The following is a 24,860-nucleotide window of genomic DNA, read 5'->3' on the forward strand; positions in this document are numbered from 1 at the left end:
CACAGCATGTCCCTGGCCCATTCATTCTCCCCCATCACCTCTGGTAGCTCACTCTCTGTCCCTGAGCAAATCTTCTTGCCTTTTCTTGTCGGGTAAAAGCCTCAGGACCTGGCTCCTCGAAAAGAGCTCCTCACAGAAAGCTCCTATCTCAAAGGGTTGGGTGGGGAATGAGTCATTGGCTGGCAGCAGGGACACCATTTTGGCAAGCACATCAATCACTCCTCCCAGCTAAAGCCAAACTCCTGTTCAGGAGCGGATACCACTCCTTCTGCCTTCTCCACACCTGGGCTTTTCAAGAAAATGCTGAGTTCTCTGAGGCTGCACAGATTCAGGGAAGAGGTGTTGAGTTTTAGAGCTTCAGGAAACAGCCTTAAATGGAGGCTAAGATTCCTGGGTCCCATTTCTACAGCTAAGTACCCATCATCCAGGTCTTTGTGCTGTGCCTCTGTCTCCCCATCTGTAAAATGGGGGTAATGAGGCCAAGCCACCTCCCATGGTGTTGCAAGAGCTAATTATCTCCTATTTTCCAAGTGCCTGGAGATCCTCAGATGAAAGTAGTGAGGACAGTGTGGAAGGTTATTATCTGATATGAAGACTGGGGCAGAAGCCTCAGTACAGTCCAACTTAATCCTATGATGGTCTAGGACTGGGTCTAGGATATCAACATTACACTCCTTACTGTAGAAATGATTAAAAACAATCCTTAAACCAAATAGAATTCCACAATTTTGGAGCTATAAAGAGCCTTCAAGATCATGTTCATTGGTTGCCATATTTTGAAGATGAAGAAACAAAAGGATTTGATAAATTAGTCAAATGACTTATCCAAGATCATAGAGATTTAGTAACATTGTAGAGTCACTAGAACCCAGGTCTATTCTATTTCACTCTGCCACTTTTCAATGATTTATTAATGTGATTGAAAACTCTAATGATATAACAACTCTGAGGAAAACAGGTATGGATGGCACAGAATGCCCAGGGAGCTTCCTGATTAGTTAGAAGTCAGCTCATCCATTTCCCTGCTTCTCAGCTAGATTGCATCAAAACCATTCCTAGGCTGACAGAGAGGATAAGAACTTTCTTTGAAAAAACAAAAAAAACAAAACCAGATCTCAGTTGACCATCCCAATGTGTGTTGTTGTTGTTCTGTTCTTTCATTTGGGCCTGACTCTTTTTGGACCCATTTGGGATTTTCTTGGCAAAGATACTGGAGTGAATTGCAATTTCCTTTTCCAGCTCATTTAATAGATGAGGAAACCTAGGCAAACATGATTAAATGACTTATCCATTTACACAGCTAGTATGTGTCTGAGACCAGATTTGAACTCAGGTCTCCCAGGCCCTGCTCTCTACCCAATGTGCCACCCATCTGCCCATACCAATGTTTACTCCACTTTCAAAACATTTAGCTCTTCTATCCCCAGCATTCCCATTTCCTAAGAGGAATACAATAATAAAAATAAGAGCCACCTTATTTTAACAACCATAACCATGTAATGAGACTAGCTCCCCATTTTCAGGCACAAGGACAACCTGCTTGGGCACTGTTCACCTCACCTGATTCACCTCCCCCATCCCTATCATATAGTTAGCACAGTAGAGTGCAAAGAAAGCTAGTCTAAGCATCTTGAAGACCTGCATTTCAATCCTGCCTCCGTCACTTACTAGAGTAACCTAGTCACTTAGCCTTCTGAGGTCTCACTTTCTTCATCTGTAAAACAAGGGGGTTGGATTTGATTTCCTCTGAGGTTTCTAATCTATGATTCTGTCCTCTTTACTCCCCTAGTTCCCAGATATCCATATATGAGTTCAGGAACTCAGTGCTATGTTAATTTGGACATTATTCTCTCAACCTCTTATTCTAGATTATTGAAAACAGTGGACAGCCTTTGCCTCAGTCTTCTTCATCTTACTAGATAAGAAGCCCACTGAGGGTAGGCACTGTCTCTTTATAACCTCCATGGAAGATTAGCATAAGAACTTGTACACAGAAAGCCCTCAATAATTGTTTTTGTTTTGTTTTGGTTTGGTTTGGTTGGGCAATGAGGGTTAAGTGACTTGCCCAGGGTCACACAGCTAGTAAGTGTTACGTTTCTGAGGCCATATTTGAACTCAGGTCCTCCTGAATCCAGGGCTGCTGCTCTATCCACTGTGCCACCTAGCTGCCCCCTCAATATGTAATTGTTGACTTGAGCTCTAAAATGTTTCTTTCTCACCTGCATGTTCTTCTCCTAACTAGACCATAAGCTCTCCAATGGCAGGCAACGCGAATGTCCCTTGAATCTTGTGTAGGGTCTACTACAAGAATCTGTACATAGTGGATACTCAATGCTGTTCATTGTAAAATGGTGGGGAGAGGAAGGGAGACAGGAGAAGATTGCTGTGACTAGCTCTAGCATTCATTGGTTCCATGATCCCTATACTATTGGGAAAATCCCCAACTCAGAATTATATGGTCAGCTTTGGCATCTGTGATACAGCCTCAGTTTCTTCATCTGTAAAAGAAGAAGCCTTCAGATGGTGACAGAGGTGGGAAGATGGGCAGGGAGGAAAGACATTTGTTCTCCCCAAAGGAAAGGGCAATAACTGGCTATCCAGAGAACCATGTCATGGTGGACTTTTTATAATACCTGGTTGGGGGAGGGAGATAGAGTGGATTGGAGGGAGATGAACCAGACCTAGGTTAAAATAGAGCAGTAGAGTTGGCAGATAGTGTGAACCCAGGGAAAAGGTAGGATTCTCGCACGTTATTCTTGGGTTCTTTCACCTGGTTAGGTTGCTGTACTCAGGGAGCAAACTATATATAGGATAAATAGGAAATAATTAACAGAGAGAAGGCATTAGGGTCAAGGAGGATTGGGAAAGCCAATTCTTCTTGCAGAAGGTGAGATTTTAGCTGGAAGTTGAAGGAAGTCAGGGAAGCCAAGAAGCAGAGATGAGTGAGAGTATTCCAGGCATGGGGGATAAGCCTGTGAAAACGCCCAGAGAAGTAGATGAGTGTCTTGTTTGAGGAACAGCAAGGAGGGCAAAGTTACTGGATCACAAAGTGCACTGTGGGATGGAAGGGGTAAGAAGACTGGAAAGGTGGGGACAGGGTGTGAGTAATGAAAAGCTTTGAATGCCAAACAGGACTCTGCTTGAAACCAATAGAGCAAGAGGTCAAAATGTTATTATTAGAGCAATCCATAGAAAGCTTCAAAAAGTCCAATATTAGAAAACTGAGGTTTAAAGAGATTCAGAGACTAATAGTAAGTCACATAGCTAATAAGCATGGGAGTTGGGACTTCAATCCAGATCATTTATCTTTCTATTCTATTGTACTACGTGTGTGTGTGTGTGTGTGTGTGTGTGTGTGTGTGTGTGTGTGTGTATCTATGAATCCCACTCTGTTCAGAAATCTGTGTGTCCGTAGGCATGGAATTTTATAACATCCTAGCCTACATGGGCCATAGTGAAACTGCTGGGAACAAGTCTCTCATATTGGCTGCCTGACAAGCAGGTGAATCACACCGCCTTCCTCCCAGCACCACCATTTTATTTCAGCCAGTGGTTGGGAGATTGGAAGGAAAATTCTTCTTCTGAGCCAGATACATGATCCATGGGAAAATCCCACAAGAACATGATTATCTCACCACCACAAATGTGTTACCTCTTTTCCAGTTCACCTTCTGTCTAAGCCTGGATTTTGTTTTGTTTTGTTTCTCCCAGCCCCTGACTGATTATATGTCTGGCTCCACTATCAGTTATTCCACTTCCTGTTCTCTAGCTCTTCCCCACCCCACCCCCCACCCAGGGTTGTATGTGTACCTAGCTCCTCTTCATTCCCATAGCCTCTCCTGGACGGAGCAGAGATGGGACATGCCCCAGCAGCAGTCCTGGTGAGTAATGTCTGAAGTCCCGCCAGCTAAGAAGAAAAAGAGAAGGGATGGGGTTTGGGATGGCAGTGGGTGGGGAAGAGATTTTGGTTTGTCATAAAAGGAGGAATAGACCTGGCAGGGAACACATTTGAAGACCGGGAAAAAAAGATAAGACAATGCCCCCAGTGTTTCTTCCTACAAAAATACTAGCAGAGTCTCTCCTGTCTATTCAAAGTGACACAACCCTGAGGGCATATTTGCAGAATCAACAGTGGATGTTCCTATAGAAATCTGCGACTGCAAGGCTCCCTGAGTAAAATCAGTTCTTGGACCTAACCAATTAACAAAGTGAGTGACCCAGAGATAGCCAAAACCAACCTCAAAGAGCCTCTGCCACAATCCTCAACACCTCTTTAATCCACTCAATACTGGCTCTCTTCAGGCATAGCCTTGTGTGACTGAAGCTGGGTTGAGAAGGTTTGGTGAATGGAAAATCCTAGCCCCCCAAGAAGACTAGGCACCCTGGTTAGCACGTAGGGCACAGATGACCTGGAGAGGCACCGATATTTAGGACTGGTGCATTCTAAGTGATCTTGTTTGTAAAATCTGACTTACTATAGCAAACCTTTATCAATAGCTATTCCTCCTCCTTTTTCATCCTGAATCGTTATCATACTCTGACAAATACAAGTTTCAAACCAGAGAATCCTTCCCAAAAAAAAAAAATTATTTAGCTTGTCTCCTTACCTCCAGGATTATAACTAGCCCACCATAAATGGAATTTGTCTTGTTTTTTTTTTAAAGATTTCTCAAGAATTCTGAAGCCTCCCTCTTGTCACCTGTTCCTCAACAATCTACATTGTCAGTAAGTTGTGCCTCTTTGTGTGAACCTATATCCCTCACAGTGCACCATCAACCAATTTTATCTTGTTCTATCCTCAGCGAAGATGAAGAACCATTGACCATCCTTCCTCATTGAAGATGAATGACAACTGGCCACCCTTGCCCAGGTCAGCCTGAGCCAGATCTCAGCCATGAAGGATACTGTAGCCAGCAGTATTCACGGAGAAGTGAGAGGTGAGAAACAGGCTGCATAATCAGTGGGACAAAGAAATGAGTATGCCACCGAATTTTGTTCTACTCCTCAGCCTTGTTTCTAAGTCACCCAAAATAAGATCCTCTCTACAATCACCCCCAACAGGAGTTCAGGAAGGAAGAAATCAAACCATATAAGACATTCAGATATATCAGACTAACACAGAAACAAGAGAGTCCAATAAGAAGAGCTATGAAACTATTAGCAGGTCACTAGTGGAGTTTTATTACCTTCTGGGTACTCCTGCCCTTGACATGGCCATTGAGCCTCACCTGAATAATTGTGACAACCAGATCCCCATCCCACATCAAGCCTCCATATGTGCAGGCTGAGCACCTCAAAAACTCTAGATTTTTCAAAACCAAAGCGAGCTCCTTACCGGATATCCCCAGGAGCCATTGCCTGCCTGGAATTTGGAGTAATAGGAACTGCGGCTGGTGGTCCCATAGTTGTAATTGTCAGTCAAACCATCATACATGGAACCTGGAAGACAGAGGTACAAGGTTAGGAAGAAGAACAATTCCCTTATGTGTTGTTGAAGGCCACTTACATCAGTCACTCCGTTATGGACTCATGGACTGTCTCCTCTAAGGTCATCTTTACTTTATGTACCACAAAGCCCCAAATAAAGAAGCAGTAGAAGTGATGCGTTTGGCATCCTCAAAGAGAAGGATAAAGAAGAGATTATAAATTAATAGCTCTGTTATTCTATTTCTTTTCAGATTTGACCAGCATTCATCAAGCACCTATATGTGCCAGGTGCTATGCTAAGAGTTTTACAAACATCTCATTTTACCCTCACAACAACCCTGGGAGGTAAGTGTTATTCTTAACTCCATTTTGTAGATGAGTAAACTGAGGCAAGCAGTGGCTAAGTATCTTGCCCAGAGTCACACAGCTAGAAAGAAAGGGGCCAGATTTAATCTCAAGTTTTCCTAAATCCAAGTCCAGTGATCTATCCACTGCTCCTCTATCATCATCTTCAGTAAATATTTCCTAAGGACCCACTATGTACAGGGCACTAAAAAAGAGAGCTCTGGAGCCAAGACTGTGGAGAAATGCAAGTGAGACAAGAAAAAAATTCCTGACCAGAAGGATTGTTTCAACACTCCAAAGAAGTAGTAGAAACTTAGAAAAATCCCTCAAACTCCCCACCCCTCCAATAAAAGAACTGGCCTGGAGGGAGTGTATAACAACCAAAGGTCCTTCTAGCCTAAGGAACAGACATCACTTTGCAAGACTGAGTCTCCCGTACTGAGCTGGTAGCATCTCTCCTCTCCTTTCTAAATGTTCCCTGAGCACTGTGGAACACCCGTAAACCAAGTGTGTGCTCCCACTGGTCCCAGCAAGGTTAAGAAAAAAATTTCACAGGTATAGGACTCCCATTGTTATGTTCTTGTACAAGGATTTCAGATCTTAGCTGTTCCTCTGACATTCTATGAGTTTGCTTGAATCAGAACTCAGCCTAATACTGGAGGTAGGGCGTGGCGTGGCTGATGGGGGGGGGGAGTAGCCATTAGCTGGAGCCAGGACTCCTGAGTCTGCCTCCCCATGTCATTCCTGATGCTCCCAGCAGCACAGATAGTATCTGTTTCAGTTCTTCTGTTGGCTGGAAATGTAGTTCACAGACTCTGAAAGAGAGACTGAACCAAAGTCTGTAGACTGAGAGGTAGAGGTCATACAAAGCAATGGAGTTAATACAGAAGGTAAAAAATAAAATTCTCCTGCTGCCTTTGAAGGAAGTTCCCCAAGATCAGATCTACAAAAGCATTTCTGGCTCATTAGAATCAAGGACCAGGAGGCTGGACTCCTGGTTTCTAATCTCAGAGTCACCCCCTTATGTCACTGGGTGAGCTGCCAATCCCTTCATCTCTCAGGTCCTCTAGCTGGTAAATTAAGTACAATGTCTACCTCAAAGGGCTCTGCTGAGGATTAATGAATGTTTTCAGGGTGCTTGGAGATCTACAGATGAATAGCTCTTTAGAAGGGTAGAGTCTCATTAGGGTTATTTCTGGGCAGCCCTGAATCATAGAAAGCAGAGCTAAAACCTACCAACTTGGTGACATCAACTCACTCATCTCCTCCCTACCTGGGACCATCCCTACCCAAAGCATCTCTCCCTCTTCTGTATTGTCTGTAGCAAGTGAGTTTTACATACTACTTTGTATTGTTAAATTGGCATAAATACAGATTATTGATTTAGATTTTTCCATTGAGAACTCTAGTCTAAACCCCTCATTTAAGAGGCCCAAGGAAGTAAAGGGATTTGAGGGTCAGTGGCAGGATTTGAACCCAAGTTCTTTGACTCCACATTCACTGCTCTTTCCACTGGACAATGATACTTCTCTGCTGTCCTTTCTTTCAATTAAATTATAATCTCATTGCAGGCAAGGATCATGTCTTATAATTCCTTGTATCCCTCACAAAGTTTTGCACATAGTAGATGGTTAGTAAATATCTGATTTGTTGATTGAAACTCAGACTAGAGAGAGGAACAGTTACCTATTGTGCCAGACATTGTGCTCTGGGTGTCGGGGTTACAATGACAAAAATGTAATCACTCCCTGCCCTCAATGAGCTTACATTCAATAGGGGGAGCCAACATGTCCCCTCAAGGAGATGCAAGCACCATTTCTCTCTAAAGGAGACTCTGGGATCTGAAACCCATCCCTTTCCCATCTAGTATTAAAGGAGGATCCTATTTCCATTCAGTGAAATCAGCCCATCTATATCCCTTGCCTTCTTAGCTCCTTCCAGGGGGGCCTAAAAGATCTCAAATGTAGAGAATAATTTCAACATTCCAAAGAAATAACAAAACCTTGGGTGACTCAGTTGCCCTCCATAAAGAGATGGCCTGGAAGAACCATATGACCTCAGAGCATCCTTCTACCCCAAGGAACAGACAACATCTCTCTGACTTTTCCTAATACCCCACCAACTGTTGGTACCTAGCCATTCCAAAATTACCTAGGATTTATTTTGCACATATTTATAAATGTACATGTTAGCTCCCCTCCTGAATGTAAGCCCATTAAGGGCAGGCACTATTTCTTTTCTAGTCTTTGTAGAACAACGTTCAAGTGAGCACAAGAACAGAAGAGTTGGTTTGTAAAGAGAGAGTTGCACATCTGGATATTCCGGTCAGGAATCCCTACCCCTCACCTATTCAAATTAAAGGAGATGGTCAATCAGCTTAGAAGAGAAAGATCTAGCCTCCAGCTCAGGTCAGCCTTTGCAGGCATTAGGAGACATCCTCATATTCATTACTTCCCTTTTCTCATTCTATGGCCCAACCCAATGGGTCTTCTTACTATTCCTCACGCACAATATACTAGCTCCTGTTTCCATGCTTTTGTTCAGCCTGACATGACCCTCCTATACTTGGAATGCACTCTCTCCTCACTCCTCCCTTTTTAGAATCTTTAATTTTCTTCCAAGTTCAGCTCAAGCCTTACCTTTTACATGAGACCTTTCCTAATCTCCCAGATGCTTGTGCCTCCTTACTCCAAAATTACCTAAATTTATTTTGCATATATTTATAGATCTATACATTAGCTCCCCTTACTGAATGGTGGCTTTAGAACACAATGCCTGGCATAGTAGGTGCTCAATGAAAGCTCACTGACTGATTGATCATTGGACAATAGTTTCTACTCCAGTTATGTGGTTTAGAAAGCATATTGTGGGGCAGGTAGGTGGCACAGTGGGTAGAGCAGCAGCCGTGGATTCAGGAGGACCTGAGTTCAAATCTGACCTCAGACACATAAGATTTACTAGCTGTGTGACTCTGGGCAAGTCACTTAACCCCATTGCCTAACCCTCCCCCCCCCAAAAAAAAGAAAGCATATTGGGCAGATAGGTGGTGGGCAGATAGGTGGCACAGTGCATACAGCACCGGCCCTGGATTCAGGAAGACCTGAGCTCAAATCTGATCTCAGACGTTTGCTAGCTGGGTGATGTAGGGGAAGTTATTTAACCTCTATTTACCTCAGTTTCCTTATCTGTAAAATGGGAATACTAATAGCACTTACCTCCTAGGGGTGTTGTGAAGATCAAATGAGATAATTGTAAAGCTCTCAGCACAGTGCCTGGCATACACACACACACACACACACACACACACAGATACATACATACATATATATGGTAAGTATTATATAAACCTTAACTATTATTATTATTTATAAACTTAATAAGCGAGAAGGGACCTTGCAGATTATTTAGCCCAGCCCTCTTTACAGTTGTATAAATTCTTAGAGGAGAAGTGACTTGCCCAAGGTCATTTTGCCTTCTAGTTCACTGCTCTTCCTATTGTCACATTAATCAGTCACGTGTCCTTAGGTGACTAACACCCAGTAAGTGAGCATCAGCATCTTCCTTGGCAAAATGAAGGAGTTTGATTAGATGACCTTTGAAGTCTCTTCTACCTCTCACTTTAGGCCAATGATATTCAGGGATGCCTTAACGTGGTCATTAGGATGGCAAGGAAATAGAGAAAGAGGTGCAGAGTTGTAGAACCTGTGCTTCTGTCTTCTTTCTCCTGCATTCAGTAATGTCACAAAAATTGCCATCAATTCCTGGAAACTCCCCCTTTTAGGAGCCCCTTAACTCTAATAAACTCTTCTCCTATGGAGAGTGTACCCATGACGGTAGGCATCATGAGACTTGATTGGCCTACCCAACTTCTGTGATTTAGACTCAAGTCTAAATCCAGGCCCTATGACTCCTAGATCTCCCTGTCTCCCATTGGAATATCCCTTGGAAAGGGTAAGAGGAAATGAATCCCAGTGTTGACTCCTGTTAGATTCTGGGCTTTTATTTGATGAAGCCTCCTGAGGCATAACAGAGGCAGGTCTTCAGTTGCCTCCACTTTGTCCTTCTGGCAGCTTCCATGATACCCACCAAGGCTTGGCAGGCTAAACATTTGGCTTGGCTCATACACTGTGTAGTCAGTTCTTTGCCAAGGGGCAGGCGTGGGTCAGCCAGCCACTCTTTGGATGGAAAATTTTGAGTGTCAACAGATTTGCATCTCCACTGTATCCCACAGGTACTCTCTTCAGGCCAAGAGAATCCAGCAGTCCAAGGCTCTTGGGGAGGGATGACTCCATTAAAGGTCTTGCTCTCAGAAAGGAATCTGTCATTAGAAGTTGGTGATGGCATCCCCTTACCTAGAAGTCCACAAAAGAACACCCACCACCCCCAGCCCAAACTGATCTCTCCTTCCAATTTAAGAGCCCAGAATGTAAGTTTCTCCACAAGCCCATGACACATGCCTGGCAGCTGGGAGAAGGGGAAGGATGCAAGCTGATTGAGCCTGAGCTTTCAGTTCCTTTACTGGCTATGTCTTTATCCCCCAACTTTTCCCCTCAGCCTCACAAGACCTGGCTGTACTCTTTACTTTGCAGCATCAAGACCTGCTAGCTGGTGGGCTCCCAGAGGTGGCGTGGCCTTTGGGATGTTTCCTGATCAATCACTACATGGTTGGCTGAAAAACAAGCTGGTCTTACAGGTACAGAACAAAGACTCTCTTTCCCCCAGCCCAACCCTTCCTCATAGCCACACATCTTTAGGGAGCCTCAGCCACATTATCTGTCAGTCCTCTTCCTTAAGAGAAAGCCCCAAGACATCCAGAAGGAGCACAGACATGCTGATGTTTTATGTAGTAGGAAAAACACTAAACCTAGATTTGGGACACCCAAGTTCAAGTTATCATGCAATGCTACTATTTATTAGCTATGTCATCTTGGGGGAGCCCTTTTGCCTCTTTTACCTCAGTGGCTTCATCTGTAAAATTCGGGCTAAAAGGCAGAATGAGACAGATATTTTGGGACATGGCCAATATGAGAATTTGCTTTGCTTGACTTTCTTTTTGTTTTGTTTTGATTTTTAGTTGAGAGGGGGAGAAAAGGGAAGCAGAGAAAATAAATACTTGCTAATTAAGAAAATAATATTTCAAACATTCAGGTCATGATAGTTGTACTAGAGTGCTTTGTAATTGAATCCTTCAATGTCTCTAAAGCAAGGAAACTGGAATGAATTTTGTTGACTCTGGCAAACAAACAAAAAAACCTGGATGAAATAATGGGCAAAATATGAGCTCTGTTTGGGGAGTAAATGAATTCATTTTTGCAAGTGGCCTGCAGTATTGACCAAATAAATGTAAAGAAAATAGAAGAAAAAATAAATAGAAAAAAAAAGAAATACATTATGATTTTTCAAAAAAAATTGTTCAAAGCCCTAATAATAAAATGGCAAATCTTGACAAGAGACTATACCTATAGTTAGGGACATTTGGATCTCTTTTCAACTCCCTGGTTACCACCATACTCCCCATTTATCCTCATTTATGTGACAGTCCTGCCTTAGTCATTGAATGGGTGTGGCTTCAGACAAACTGAGACCTGGGAAAGACCTTAATTTAGAAAGGCCAAGGTCACCCACTGCATCCTGGGCCATTACCAGTCATCTTGACCTTTGTCTTTCCACTGGACTCTGATGACTCTGGAGGAGAGAGGGTGGAGGCGACTTTTTGAAGCTCTGCCCCATTCATATCCAATTCACCTTTCAACTCAAGACATCAGTCTTGTGATGTAATTGGATCTCTTTGAGAACAAAAAACAAACAACAGCAACATGGGATCTAAACCATTCTATCAGACATTGAACATTCTATCTCAGCTAATTCAGAGGGCAGATTTAGGGAACTCAATCTTGTTTTCAATCCAGAAAGATTATTTGTCCTAGAATAATCTTCCATAGAATATCTAGTTATAGTATTAAAATGGATTTAGAGTCAGAGAACATGGGTTTGAATTCTGTCCCAGCTATTTACTAGCTGAATAGCTCACCTCATTTCTCCTGTTCTGAAGTTACTCATCTGGAAAATAATGAGGTAGGACAACATGACCTGTGATGTCCCCTCTAGCTTTCCATCTATCCTATTCTGCACTGCCTATAAGCAAGCTCCTAAACCATCACAGACACAGAGGCTTCCCTTCCCAGCTCCTAAGCTAAGAACACACTTAGCTCATCCCCTAGTAATATGTAATATAGAGTGGGAAAAATAAACCCTGTGCACCCTGTATTTTGAGTCAGAAGAGTAATGGCCTACTATTTGACCTTAGAAAGTCTTCTGGACCTCAGATTCCTCATTCGTAAAATAGTGTTGGACTTGCAACATCTTTTTCACCTCTAAATCTATTAGTTTCTGACCCACGATCCTCATGTGTAGCTAGTATCCAATAGCTATTTTTCTAGGCTCTCCCCAGTGGACAGTGAAACACCAGTCATTACTATGTAACTTGGGCTTCTCTGGGCACACCCAGTTCAGGAGGTGCTGGTGGGGAGCCTTTTGAGTATGTCCAGTTTGCCTAACATGGAGGCCTTGCTGTGTTTCTTTACACATGGGTGGGGGTACTCTCCAACTGCCAGTAATTCTCTTTTCTCTTTCTCTCCTTCAGCTGCGCTCTTGCTGCTATTTTCATCTGCTGCATCCAGACGATGAGGACTTCATCCACAATGAAGATGCCATGAACTGAGCTAGTGAGAGGGGAAGGATTGTCCTTCCCCTGCTCCCTCTCTTTCACTCTGACTCAGAGAATAGGCTTGGCAGTGTTTCTTTTTGTTATGTCCTTTATCCTCACCTTCGGGTACTAGAAGTGATCCCCCATGTAACTGGGAGTTTGAGCCACCTTGGAACCTGGATTGCAGGCAGGGTGGGGTAGCCAGTCAACCCAGCATGGAAACCCCAGGAAGCCAAGTTGCCTGAGACTCAAGCCCCAAGGGAAGTTTCAGACTTGGAACTGGGACAGCGCTCTATGGAACCCAGCTGAACCATGAAACTAATCTCTTTCTCTTCCCCAGAAACTGAGGGGTAAAATGGTAACGCAATTGGCCTTTAGGTGGTGGGGGCCAGGATGGACATGTACTACAACTATAATTCACTTAGAATCTCAGCTTTTCCTGGAGATGAAAAGGGGAAAAGTATACTATTTGTATGTGACTTGAACATCAACCCCATCTTTGAGTACCAAAGATAACTTGGGAGAGGAGGGATTGGTGTTGAATGCAGGTCCAGATCTCTCTAGTGATACAGCTTATTTCTGAAACAAAAGTTGCCTTCTTCTCCCTAAAATGACTAGAAGATAAATTAATGAATATGTATTATTAGCTTCAATTATACTGTTAAGTGGTTTTGCTTCAATGTTTTCAGGGAAGACCCTTTTTCTCAGGGGCAAAGAGTTGTTTAAATATTGACTGGGAATTTTCTGTTGGGTTAAAACCAAAATTATCAAAATTAAAAATAAGTAATCACATTTTTAAAAAGAATATTGTCCTTAGATGTCATATCTGAGAATAACATAGAAATGAAATTGGTACAGTGGAATGAAGAGCAGAGTTGGAGTCAGAGGACTTGTGTTCAAATCTCAGATCTGAGTATGGGCAAGTCATTTAACTTCTCTGGGACTCGGGTTCACTCATTTGTAAAATGAAGGGGTTGGATTCTAACATCTCTTCTAGTCCTAAATCTACTTGCTATTCTATGAACTCTATACAGCAACCTCTTTCTTTTTTTTTTAATTTAAATTTTTTTATTTTTAGGCAATTGGGGCTAAGTGACTTGCCCAAGGTCACACATCTAGTAAGTGTCAAGTGTTTGGTCTGAGGCTGGATTTGAACTCAGGTCCTTCTGATTTCAGCGCCAGTGCTCTATCCACTGCACCACCTAGCTGCCCCCCACAGCAACCTCTTTCAAAACTTATCTCCTCAATAAAGCAATCTCTGATTAACTTCACTAGTTAAAAATCTCTGTGTGATTCCATCTCTCCTTAGAACTCACTCTTCTAGTTTGTACTAGACTAATTCAAATCCAGCCTCAGACACTCACTAGCTCTGTGACCCTGGGCAAGTCACTTAACCCTGTTTGCCTCAGTTTCCTCATAAAATGAACTGGAGAAGAAAATGGCAAACCACTCCAGTACCTTCCCCAAAAGGGGTCAGGGAGAGCTGGACATGACTGAAAATGGCTAAACAACAACTAGACATGTACTTTGTAGCTCTGTCCTTTGCCTATGTATTTTGCAATACATCTCTCATTTCGTGGAGAGGTCCCTGAGAGCAAGGACCATGTTTTCTTCTTTCCTCTGGATCTTTCTATCAGTGCAGGGTCCACCCACTGCTCTAGACTTCCCCATCAGGAACTTTTTCATCCAGCAGGATGACTTCAGCCCTGGAACTCACACCTCATCAGCACCCTCTGCCTCTGGGGCTTCTCCCTCTGAATGGTGGTGGAGAGCTACTCCCCAAATCTCTACTTCAGGAAGCTACTCAGGGCAACCACATCATAATTTTCCACCCTGCTGCTCTCCTCTGGAATTCTTCATAATGCCCTAGGAACCTTTTTATCCTTTAAGATATCTTCATTCAATCTACTATTTTTTTCAGAACTTGAAATTATACAAACAGTAAAACTGACTCAAAGACTAACAAACCAGTAGGATTATTGTATAGTCACAGTATGAAACATCATTACCCATAAGCTACATCCCCTTGGTGCATTCAAGGGAGATTATCCCATGTTCTAGGTGTAGGCAGAATTTTCTCAGCTCCTATGAAATTGGTGGTATTTCTTCTCATATGAAGATAGATGAAATTGTCTGTAGGATGATGGAGAAATTGGGACATATATGCATTACCCTATGACTCATCCTCTCCTGCCTCTAACCTTAAAAATAAATCATTTCTCATGCATTCAAGCATTTCTCAAGAATTCATTCATTCCTCTCAACTAAAACTTGTCACTCTCATCTTTCAAATAAATACCTACTCAGAAAGTTTTCATACAAACTCTATCAATCTCAAGTCATCATCTTCTTTCCAGTAAACACTAGAGCTTAGCCCAGCTGCTGCATCATATATTTGTTTATGTATTTCTTGGCATGTCTTGTATATATTTTGTATGCAAGCATATAGCTACAAGCAGGGACCTGCTTCCTCAATTAGATGAGAAACTCCCTAAGGGCAGAGACCCTGTGTTCTCTATTGATTGAAACCTCCCAAAGACAGAGCTTTTCTCTCTCTCTCTCTCTCTCCCACATAGACAGATAGATATAGATATGTATGTATATGTGTGTATGTGTATATGCATGTGTGTATGTATGTGTGTGCATATATACATATGTATGTATATACATATGTGTATACATGAATGTGTATACACAATATATTATATATGTACGTGTGTGCATGCATGCGTGTCTGTGTGTGTGTGTGTGTTGTCCCCCTCAATAGAACACAAGCTCTTAGAAGGTAGGAACTATTTAATTTTTGTCTTTATATTGCCAGTACATAGCACAATACCTGACATATAGAAGATACTTTAAAAAAAGTTATTGGATGTTAATTATCAGAGATAATCAGAAAATTATCAGAGATAAAGCCTTCCAATACGATGCAGTAGAAAGAGCGCTTAGCCTTGGAGTCAGGAGACTCTTGGCTGTGCCACTCACTAGCTGTGTGACCTTGGACTTCATCTCTCTGGGCTTTGTTTTAGGATCACATTGAACATCCTAGCCAGCTCTGCAACCCTCCAGTTCACCAGATTGGTGGTCCTTTGAAGGTAAAGATTACAGAATCAAAAAACTACCCACGCCAAAGCTGAAAAGGGCCTCAAAACTAACTGGCCAAATATCCCCACTAACTGCTCACTCACCCTTTGCCCAAAGTCCCTGAATGAGGAGTTACCTTCTGCCTTCAAAGGCAGCCCATTCCACTCTTAAATCATTCTAATTGTTAGGAACTTTTTCTTAATCTTCCCCATCAGGCTGGGAACTCCCCAAAGATGGAAGCTTGATCTATCTGGATCCTCCAGGATTGGACTTTACACACTGAAAGTATTCAGGGCAGAGGTGTAACTGATAAAGAAAAGCCTGGTGTCCAAGATCCCTGTGCAGTTCTCAAAGAAACAGCTCAAGTTGGAAACAGAGATTTCACAAATGAATATCTTGACTCCTAAGGCCTGACTCTTCCAGATTTTTTTAAACTGTAGCTAAACCCAATTCTTCTACTTGCTTTGAAATTCTATTTCATGGAACTAAGGTATGTCTGTTCCCTCTAAAAAAGGAATTCTTAATCTTTTTGTGTTTCATGGGCCCTTTGGCAATCTGGTGAAGCCTATGCACCATTTCTCATAATGATATTTCTAAATTAATAAAATGAAATACATAGGATTACAAAGGAAAATCAATTATCTTGCTTTGGTTGGAAAAAGAAACCAACTATGTTGAAATACATCTGTCAAAATATTTTTTTAAAAATTCCTAGAGCTCAAATTAAGACATTAGGAGTTCTTCTCTCGATCAGAGAAGCAATCTCTCTCTTGGGTCTGAAATTGTCAGCTCCTTTACCATGATGATGTCAATGATGATGTCATTCACAGGGAATGGGGAACAGCAGTCCATGTATGTAGTGAAGTCAGGGCCAAAAAGAGGAGGCAAGTGTTACAGTGAGAGGGATTCAGGTCAGATAGCACAAAGAACCTACGAAACTTGACAATAAACATACCCCAAAGGCAAATAAAAATTCTCCCTCTGAAGTTTTGGAATTGGGGAAGCAGACATCTGTGGGGGATGATTTAGGCACTTGGAGGGAGGGCAATGAACCAGACAACCTTACATGTTCTCTTCAAGCCCAGGAGTCTGGGGAATCTCAATTTAAATGGCCTCCCCATTCAGTTAGCTTCTGGGAACTCTAGAAGAGGTCGAGGAGTTCGGTACAAGCTTACCAGGTGCTTTGGTATGGTTCTTGCCATAGTTTTCCCTCTCTTTTTTCCCTCCTTTCTTTTTGAGGGCACATATATGAAATAAAAAGATGGAAACAAATTGGCCCATTGCAGCCTACATTCCTTCATTCATGTCACGTAACTCGGTTGGGCTTTGCTAGGCCTTGTACTTTCCCATAGCTGCTGTTGCCTTGTTTCTCTTTCCTGTTCACCCATTCTTCAGTGGTGGGTCTGAGGGGCTGAGGATGGTGGAGGGGCCTTGTAGGGACAGGGCAGTGTCTGGTTTTCCGTGCCAAAGAGGTCTGCATGGGTAGAATGGGAGACAGTACTCACCTCTCATCTAGATCACTGAATTAAAAAAAAACAGTGCTGATTTACCTCTCTTGACCTCAATTTCCTCATCTGTAAAAAGGAGCTAATGATATCTGTAATACTTATCTCACAGGGTTGTTATGAGGGTCAAAGGAGACAATGTATACAAAGTACTATGCAAGCATTAGGATACTCTATACATGCCTGTTATTACTATGAATGGAGTGTGAAGGACTCTACATTTTTGAGTTTAAAATGACTTCCACTTTCTCCTATTGATCTAACACATCTAAATGCCTTTCCCCAGAATGGCATCACAAGATTACTTTAAGTCCAGAACAATTGCCCACTGATTTTCATAATTGGTGGGGCAAACGGGTACTTTAGTCAGTGCCCAGCTGATTTAGCAGGAGAGCAACATACACAGAAAAGTCATCTACTGTGAGATACCCTTGAATGCCCTGCATTTTTGCATGCGTTGAAACAGGCCAGGGGAAATTCTGGCTAAAACCTTAACTTTAAGACAAGTTTCTTTCTGAAGAGAATCGAGTTCTTTTGGAGTGAGTTCCATTGCTAAAATAAAGATGCTGGAGGAAGACACTTGAGGACCACCCCTTTGGCTATTTCCCATCCCAGACCTAGTCTCCCCAAAATACTTCCCCCCAAAGGAGAGAAAGCAAAGGGTCAGTTTTAAGTTTATTATCAGCTGGATTGCACTTGGGAGTTTCCACAAAAATAGACAACTTTTGGGAGCGCTCAATGTGCTGACGTCTGTACTCAGTATAGACTGAGGCACGACACACAGGCATTTTTAACAGGCACACGGATTAGGTGAAAAGCATCCAAAGAGGCAGAAACTCCACCCCCACCCCCAGCCACAGAGAGAAGTCAATTGAGACACTTATGTTTGGAGATTCGACTCTGGAGTCAAATGAAGCTGTTTATTCCTTGGGAAATAGTGTTCCTGAAAAGGAAGGATTGGGAAAGACTCAGTCTACAGACTCAAAAGGATTACTTTAAGCAACTCATTTAATAAAGCCAGGATCATGAAATATGAAATGGGAAGTTCATCCAATTAAGCCTCCTGGAAGTAATGTGGGATGTCTTCATTTGCAGCAAGCATGATAAAGGTAGTGTGATAAAGGTAGTGTAATCCGGAAAAGCACCAGACCTCGGGACAGGCTACCAAGGTTTGGATCCTAGCTTTAGCTGTGGACTTTGAGCAAATCATCTAACCTTTGTGGGTCTCAGTTTCATCATTTGTAAAATGAAGCAAGTTAGGCTAGATGATTTCTAAGATGTCTTTTAGCTTTGAAGTCTAATATTCTAAGACCTCACAAATTCTACTGTGTCTGAAAGTTGGCAGTGTGTGGTAGCGGGATGGTGAAGGAAGATATAAAGATGCTGGAGAGAATGCCCCAAAAAGAACAGTGTCCAAAGCTTTCCTCTGACACACACTGGCTGTGTGACCCTGGGCAAGTCACTTAACCTTTTCCTAGGAAATTCTCTAATAAAATAAGTGCAGAGCCCCTGCTGACCTACACTGGAACTCCAAATAGGCAGACAGGTAGATAAATAGGTAGATAGATATAGAGATATTTAGATAGATGATAGATATTTAGATAGAGATATTTACATACATGCATGCATACATACTACAGTAATTCTTCCCAGGTTGGGCTTCTCCTGGGTCCTTGAGCACAATTCCTTAATAAACAGCTCTCCTTATGGAGTATCTCCCAAGGGCCAGCCACATTGCCCATCTTCTTGCATTATTGCTTCACATACAGACTGACCTGTGCTTGGAGGAAGGCAGAAGTTGTTCCAAATACACCAATGGGTCTTGGAAGACACAGCTCTCACTTTCAGAGAAGATCAGAGATCAACAACTAAACACACAGTCAGGGAAAGGAAGCAGAATGTGGACTAGAGGGATAGGGGGTGGGGTGAGGGTCTCCAGACTACTCATGAGCCATTAATGAGTGTCCCTACTGGTTAATGTGATCCCAGCTGCCATTTCTGTCTGGTTCACCCAAATGATCAACTCCCCATAGCCACTCCCCACTCAGAACCCTGAGTTCATAGGGGGGAAAAGCAAGCAAGTTCTTTGAAGTGAGTTTGAGTCAGTCCTCTAAGCCTCCAGGGAGGCAATCTCAGCCTAAACAGACCTGAATCATAAGCCCCTTGTCTGCATCGATGACCCCGTGAGGGTGAAGGAGGGTCAGGGATAAAGGACTGGGAGGGAGGAAGAGTTAGGTGCCTGGCCCCACCCAGTACCGAAGAGAAACATGTATTGCCTAAATCATTTCACGGAGCCCCCTTTTCCCTTCTCCTTCCTAGCCTCTCCAACTCAGTTTCAATAACATAAAGATACCTTGGAGTCAGGAAATAGGGAGTTAGAGAGCTCTTTGATAAAAGGACTAGCAAGGCAGTCAATGGACTATTTTTACAGCATCTTTCATTGCTTCCCTTTTTCCCTGGAGCAGAGGGAGAAAGATATAAGTGGCCTGGCATCCTGGGAGTGTCCAGTTCCCCAAACAGATGGACCCACCCTATTGCCTTTCAAAAAAAAACCAGTTGCTGTTTGGGGTTCCTAAGAGAATTATGCCAATCAATTCATCCCTGGGGAGGAATAAAGTAAATTGATTAATGACGAGCAAGTTGGGCAAAGCTTGCATACCAGCTATATTCCCTCCAAATAGGACCCAGGTTCATCTAATTCCTGGAAGCAAATGACTCAGACACTTCTGGGAGGTGGCTAATGTCTCCTCTAAAGAAAAAATGGAATCCTTCCACTCTCTCTGAACAGTCAAGGCAGTAGAACCACGGCTTGCTTCCTCCCTTACCTCCTAGGAACAAAAGGATGGGACCTAGGACAGATACTGGATACTAGGCTCTGGGAACATCCAGAGGAACAAGGAATTAGAAAGAATAACAGATGGACCCAAAAGAGTTGATTCAGTGAGGAAAGCATTTAACTTGGAGTCATGAGACCTGAGTTCAAATCCTAACTGCTTCTTGCTACCACTGTGAGTTTGGGCAAGTCATTAAATTTCTCTGGTTGGACTGTGGCCTCTCAGTCTCCTTTCACCTCCAGATCTCTGATACTTGCATGGTTGGGACCTTTGGGTTTGCTTTTTGACAACAGTAGTTCAAAAAATCAGTTGACAGGAGCCAGATAAACCAGAAACACCAGCTTCAATTAACCCAACCACGTTTTCCAACCTAGATACCACCGGGGAAATTGGTCTTTCATTTGGGAAACTTTTCTCAGGAGTGGAAAGCCACAAATCCTGGGGAGTCGACTTTCAAGAGAGGAAACTAGCACTAGTAGTCTGTTAGCACTATGCATCGAACTCCCCGGAACTTCTGGTATGAGGCAGCTGGTAGAACCCGAGGAAGGAAGAAACCCAGTCCCTCTATTTAGGAATCTCCCAGTGTGGTGGAGGTGGAAGAATACACATGTATTTACATATAAATACAAGCACCAGCAATAAAACCCACACACAAGCAAGCAACAAGTAGTTTCAGGCATATAGCAACCTACATGTGTAATTGGAATCAATATTTGGAGTGGTGAGAGGGTTGGGGCCACATAGATCTCAATGGAGTAAGCTAAGCTAGAGTGGGAAAGTCCCCTAGAGGAAAGCCCTTTAAAAACAGAAGAGTTTAGCAGAGAAGGGAAAACTTCCAAGGAAGAGGGGTTTATGTAGCCTTGAAAGAGCCTTAGAAAAGGAAAAGGGAAGCAAAGCACCATATCCAGTAAGAGCAGATTGGATTGACTGTGGCAAAACAAAACAAAGCCAAAAAAAACCTTGATCTGAGGGGAGAACAAACAAGGTAAAAGAAAGAGAAGTGCATGGTGCAAAATCTCCATACTGTGGTGGAGAATTTCAGTTTGAGGTAAGAAGGCAGCACCAGTCTTCCAAGTTTCTTGGAGAATTGTAAAGATGTAATCATTGAGGCTGTAGCCCCAGAAGGAATCCATTCCATTTGCAAATGGCTCAATGCTATTTTAGGGACAAGCTTTACTGAACAGAGAGAGGTTTGAGAGTAGAATTGCAAAGCCTAAAGAGCAAATAGAGACCCGCAGGTTCTGGTAGTAATGAGGCCCAAACATCTATTTTTTTTCCTTCCTTCCCTTCACATCCTGGATGCTTGGCCTTTGCCTCTAAAGGAACCTGGGAAGAAGCATGAAAGCATAAGCTGCTTGGATTTTGTCTCTAAAGGAACCTAAGACACATGAAAGCATAAGCTCTCTGAGACCAACTGTTTCTTCCTCATCTCTGTGTCCTTGGTTTGGCCTTGGTAGAAGATGGCTACCTGGGTTCCATTGTTGGCTGACTGACGTAAACTTCTGGGTCATTCTATAAAGCACCCTAATCAGATCTTCAGTGGATTTAAATTCAATAATACAGTTTTAAAAAATTTATGTTAATTTACTTGCATTTTAAATACGAGGTAGTCTTTCTATTTCTGTGTATTTAATGTCAAAATTCAATAGAAAATACAGCCCAACTCCTGCAAATTGCCAATTTAGTCCCTTCATTTACGTCTCCCTTCGGCTTGGAGACACTACAGTGGTTACACCCCATCTAGATGAAGGGCTCCTTAGGTAGCCTAGGAAAACGACTTGTCCCTATGGCCTCCATTGCAGAGCCAGACCTGAAGTTCCTGCCCCTCCCATGCTTTGAGTTCTCTAGAAGCCTCATTCAGCATAAACTCGCTGGGCTGGGTGGGGCTGAGAGGAGATCACTGTGGGACCCGAGAAACAGAAGGAAGGGAGCAGAAGAGCTGGTAGGAGAATAAATAGAACATGAATCTGATCCCCCTCACCATCGCTCCTCCCTGCCTCAGCACAGCAGAGTCTCCAGAAAGCACATTCAAAGCCCACAACTTCCCTTCCTGGTCTCCCCACAAATGAAGTGCTTCTCTGGCCATGGGTCCACGCCGGACACCACCCAACAAACATCGCTAACCTTCTAAGCCCCAGCCCTCTTAGCGTCTTTAGGGAAGCCCAGTGGCCAATGTCCCTTTTCCAGCTGAAGACAAATCCGAAACCTCAGGGGAAATTCCTTGAGACAGCACAGTGTCCTGGAAAGAGTCAGGGGAACCCTATCGTGATGGATGGTCACTGAGAAGTCCCTTAATCTGAAAGCCTCAGTTTCCTCATCTGTAAAATGGAAACAGTATTTTCACTATCCACCTCACAGGGCTGTTCGTGAGGAAAACGCTGTCAGATTGCTGCATAAAACTGTTTTTCCTCTCCACTTTCCTAGGACAAATGGGAAGTCCCTATTTGTCCCAAGAACGGAGAATCTAGCCAGTAGAAAGGAGAATAAAAGGTCCCCTTCAGTGCTCTAATCTAAGCGCGCGAGGTGGGGAAGAGCTTCGCTCGGGTTTGCATCTTCGAGTGTTCCCCAACAACTAACACTTGGGAACTGGCTACCTCCCTATGTCACCAAGCCCCAGGAAGCGATGCTGCTTTTCTCCACATTCACATAGACTGACAAAGCCGAGCTCCAGTCTCGGCTATATTTCCCAGGATCCAAAGGATTTAGGACCGGGAAGGACCTTTGTTTCGTCCTTCACACCACCTGATCCAACGCCCTCATCTAGCACAAACTCACCAGGCTCAGTCAAGATTCGAACTCGAATAAGACTGTGTTCCGCTGTTCTTTGCAGCCATCGAGGCTAGCCTCTAGAGAGGACACCGAGCTGTGGAGCCACAGCTGCCGGCTTCCGCCCAGTCCTGCCCAGCCTATTCCGAACTACCCCATCCAAACCCCAATCCGGCGCTGGGCGCCTGACCTCCACGTCTTCCCTCCCCCCCCCAAAAAAAAACCAATCCAGTCTATGCCTCCTTTTCGGCTCCTCCCGCCACCTCCCAACCCGAAGGAGTCCCAGCGCGGTCCGGCGCGCTCACGCTGCAACGCAGCCCCGCTGCTGTCCAGCTGTCCGCCCGCAGCGCCGGAGCTGGGGCCGCCAGGGTGCACCTCTAGCCTCCGGGGTGGATGTGTTGGATTCTTACCTCGGTTGGAGTGGGTCAAGGTGGAGGACTGAGAGGACTTGGGCTTCTGCCGCTTGACCGTCATCATCACCTGCTCCTGCACCCGCTGGTTGCCCGATGTGCCGGTCTTCATCTTCTGATCCGACGGCAAAGCCAGCGTGGAGTTGTCCTGGTCCTGGAAGCACTCATAGGCCAGGGCGGTCTTGAGCGGAGAGTGGTTCAGGGTCATGGTGGCTGGAGGCGCGGGTCTGGGCGTGGGGAGAGACCGGCAAGAAGGTGCTGCGCAGGAGGTGAAGTGGCAGCGGAGGGCGCGAGCTGGTGCTTCGTATCTCTCTCAGCGGCTCTCTATGTCCATAGAGGATCCCGACGACGTACCTGCTTCGGGCAGCTGCTACTTGCTGCCTCCTCCCTCGCCTGGCTCTGAGGAGACCCGCCCTCTGTCAGACTGGATATACCGCCGTCTGCCCTGCACCACCCACTCCCCTCCACTGTCTGGCTCCTGCTCGGCTCTCTATGCTCAGGTGCTGCAGGGCACCACCGGCTTGGGGAGCCCTCCCAGGGGCAGGGCTGGGTGTCCTGCTTGTGATTTCTTTTAACCCTCTCTCTTCTGTGTCTCCTTCCTTCTCCTAACTTGCAGGAAATTTAACGCGGGCAGAGAGGGTGGAGAAGGTGGCTGGGAGACAGCGCATGTTCACCCGAAAAGCTAAAAGGGATCGAGGGGAAACGCCCCTGGGGCCAAACCCCCGCCTGCTCACCAGGAAAATATGTGCATAAATGTGCGCTTGGGACATTCGGAAGCATTTCGCTTTCCTCTCTCCTGGCTTTGTCCTCTAAGGAGACACAAGCAATAAGCCCCCAAACTGAGTGCTCACTTTGAGCAAAGTCCAGCTTCTCTCTCCAAAGTCTCCTGGTCCGAGAAATCACAGATGGGGGAAATCAAGTCTATCCCCTTGGAGAAAATGGATTGAGGAGCTCCCACCCCCAAGGGCACCCAGTCTGTTATGGGACACATTAATTCAGCAACCACTTAAGTGCCTGCTCTGTGCAAGGCACTACTAGGCCTGGAAATTCAAAGATGAAAAAGACACAATCCCTGTCCTCCAGGAGGTTATGGTGTACACAGGATGATAGGAAGAACACATGGCTGAGGATAAAACTAGGTAGAGTGTGGTGGGCGCTAAGAGCTCCAGATTGCTTTCCTCCGGGATGATAAAGGCAAGGTTTACAAGGGAAATGGCTGTCGAACTGAGTCCTAAGAAATTGATTCTCAACAATGGAGATGGGGAGAGATTGCAGCAGTCTTTCTTTGTGTTCCCCGAGTTTAGCACAGTGACTGACCCACAGCAAAGAATTACTAAATGCTAGTTAGATGACTGATTGTAGGAAGCCTGTTTTCCCAGCGCTTGGGGTCTGAGGAAGAACACTCAATCTCTATTCTTTGGGAGCTAGCTGCCAATCAGTCCATCTGCTGGGAAGAAGGAAAGGGACATAATTAAATTACAGGAAATAAACATTTATTAAATACCTACTGTGTACAAAACCCTGTAAAAGGTGGGGACAGAAAATCAAAATTAGGATAAATACAAACTCTTCTGCTTGGCCTTTAAAACCATTCACAGTCTGACTCTAGCCTATTTTCCCAGGCTTACTGTACATTACTTCCCTCGGTTCTCAGCCTTCTTGCCATCCTGGACTGCCTGCTTGTCTTCACACACAGCACTCTAATTCTTTCCTTTGCAGTGGCTGTTCCCTATCCTGGAATGAGTTTCCTCTTTTACCCTGCCTCAAACAATCCCTAACTTTC

The 24,860-nt window shown here is 44.0% G+C and overlaps 1 protein-coding gene across 2 annotated transcripts in view; it reads right to left on the minus strand.

Moving 5' to 3' along the window:
* The window catches only part of PKP1 (plakophilin 1), an 80,655-nt gene extending 56,968 nt beyond the window's left edge, over window positions 1-23,687 (minus strand). Inside the window, exons 1-2 of one of the 2 annotated variants that reach the window (XM_021003211.2) lie at window positions 23,078-23,687; window positions 5,336-5,439 (exon numbers count right to left, since the gene is read on the minus strand). In XM_021003211.2, coding sequence (XP_020858870.1) covers window positions 5,336-5,439; window positions 23,078-23,285 — 312 coding nt within the window. In that variant the 5' untranslated portion in view covers window positions 23,286-23,687. Of the gene's footprint in view, window positions 1-5,335; window positions 5,440-22,676; window positions 22,765-23,077 lie in introns of those variants that run through there. The other variant, XM_078156435.1, reaches the window with a different exon arrangement.
* Window positions 23,688-24,860: the final 1,173 nt, after the last annotated feature.

The sequence above is a fragment of the Phascolarctos cinereus genome, unplaced genomic scaffold (genome assembly GCF_003287225.1).
Source record: "Phascolarctos cinereus isolate Bilbo 61053 unplaced genomic scaffold, phaCin_HiC Scaffold_5;HRSCAF=322, whole genome shotgun sequence".
Lineage (NCBI taxonomy): Eukaryota > Metazoa > Chordata > Mammalia > Diprotodontia > Phascolarctidae > Phascolarctos > Phascolarctos cinereus.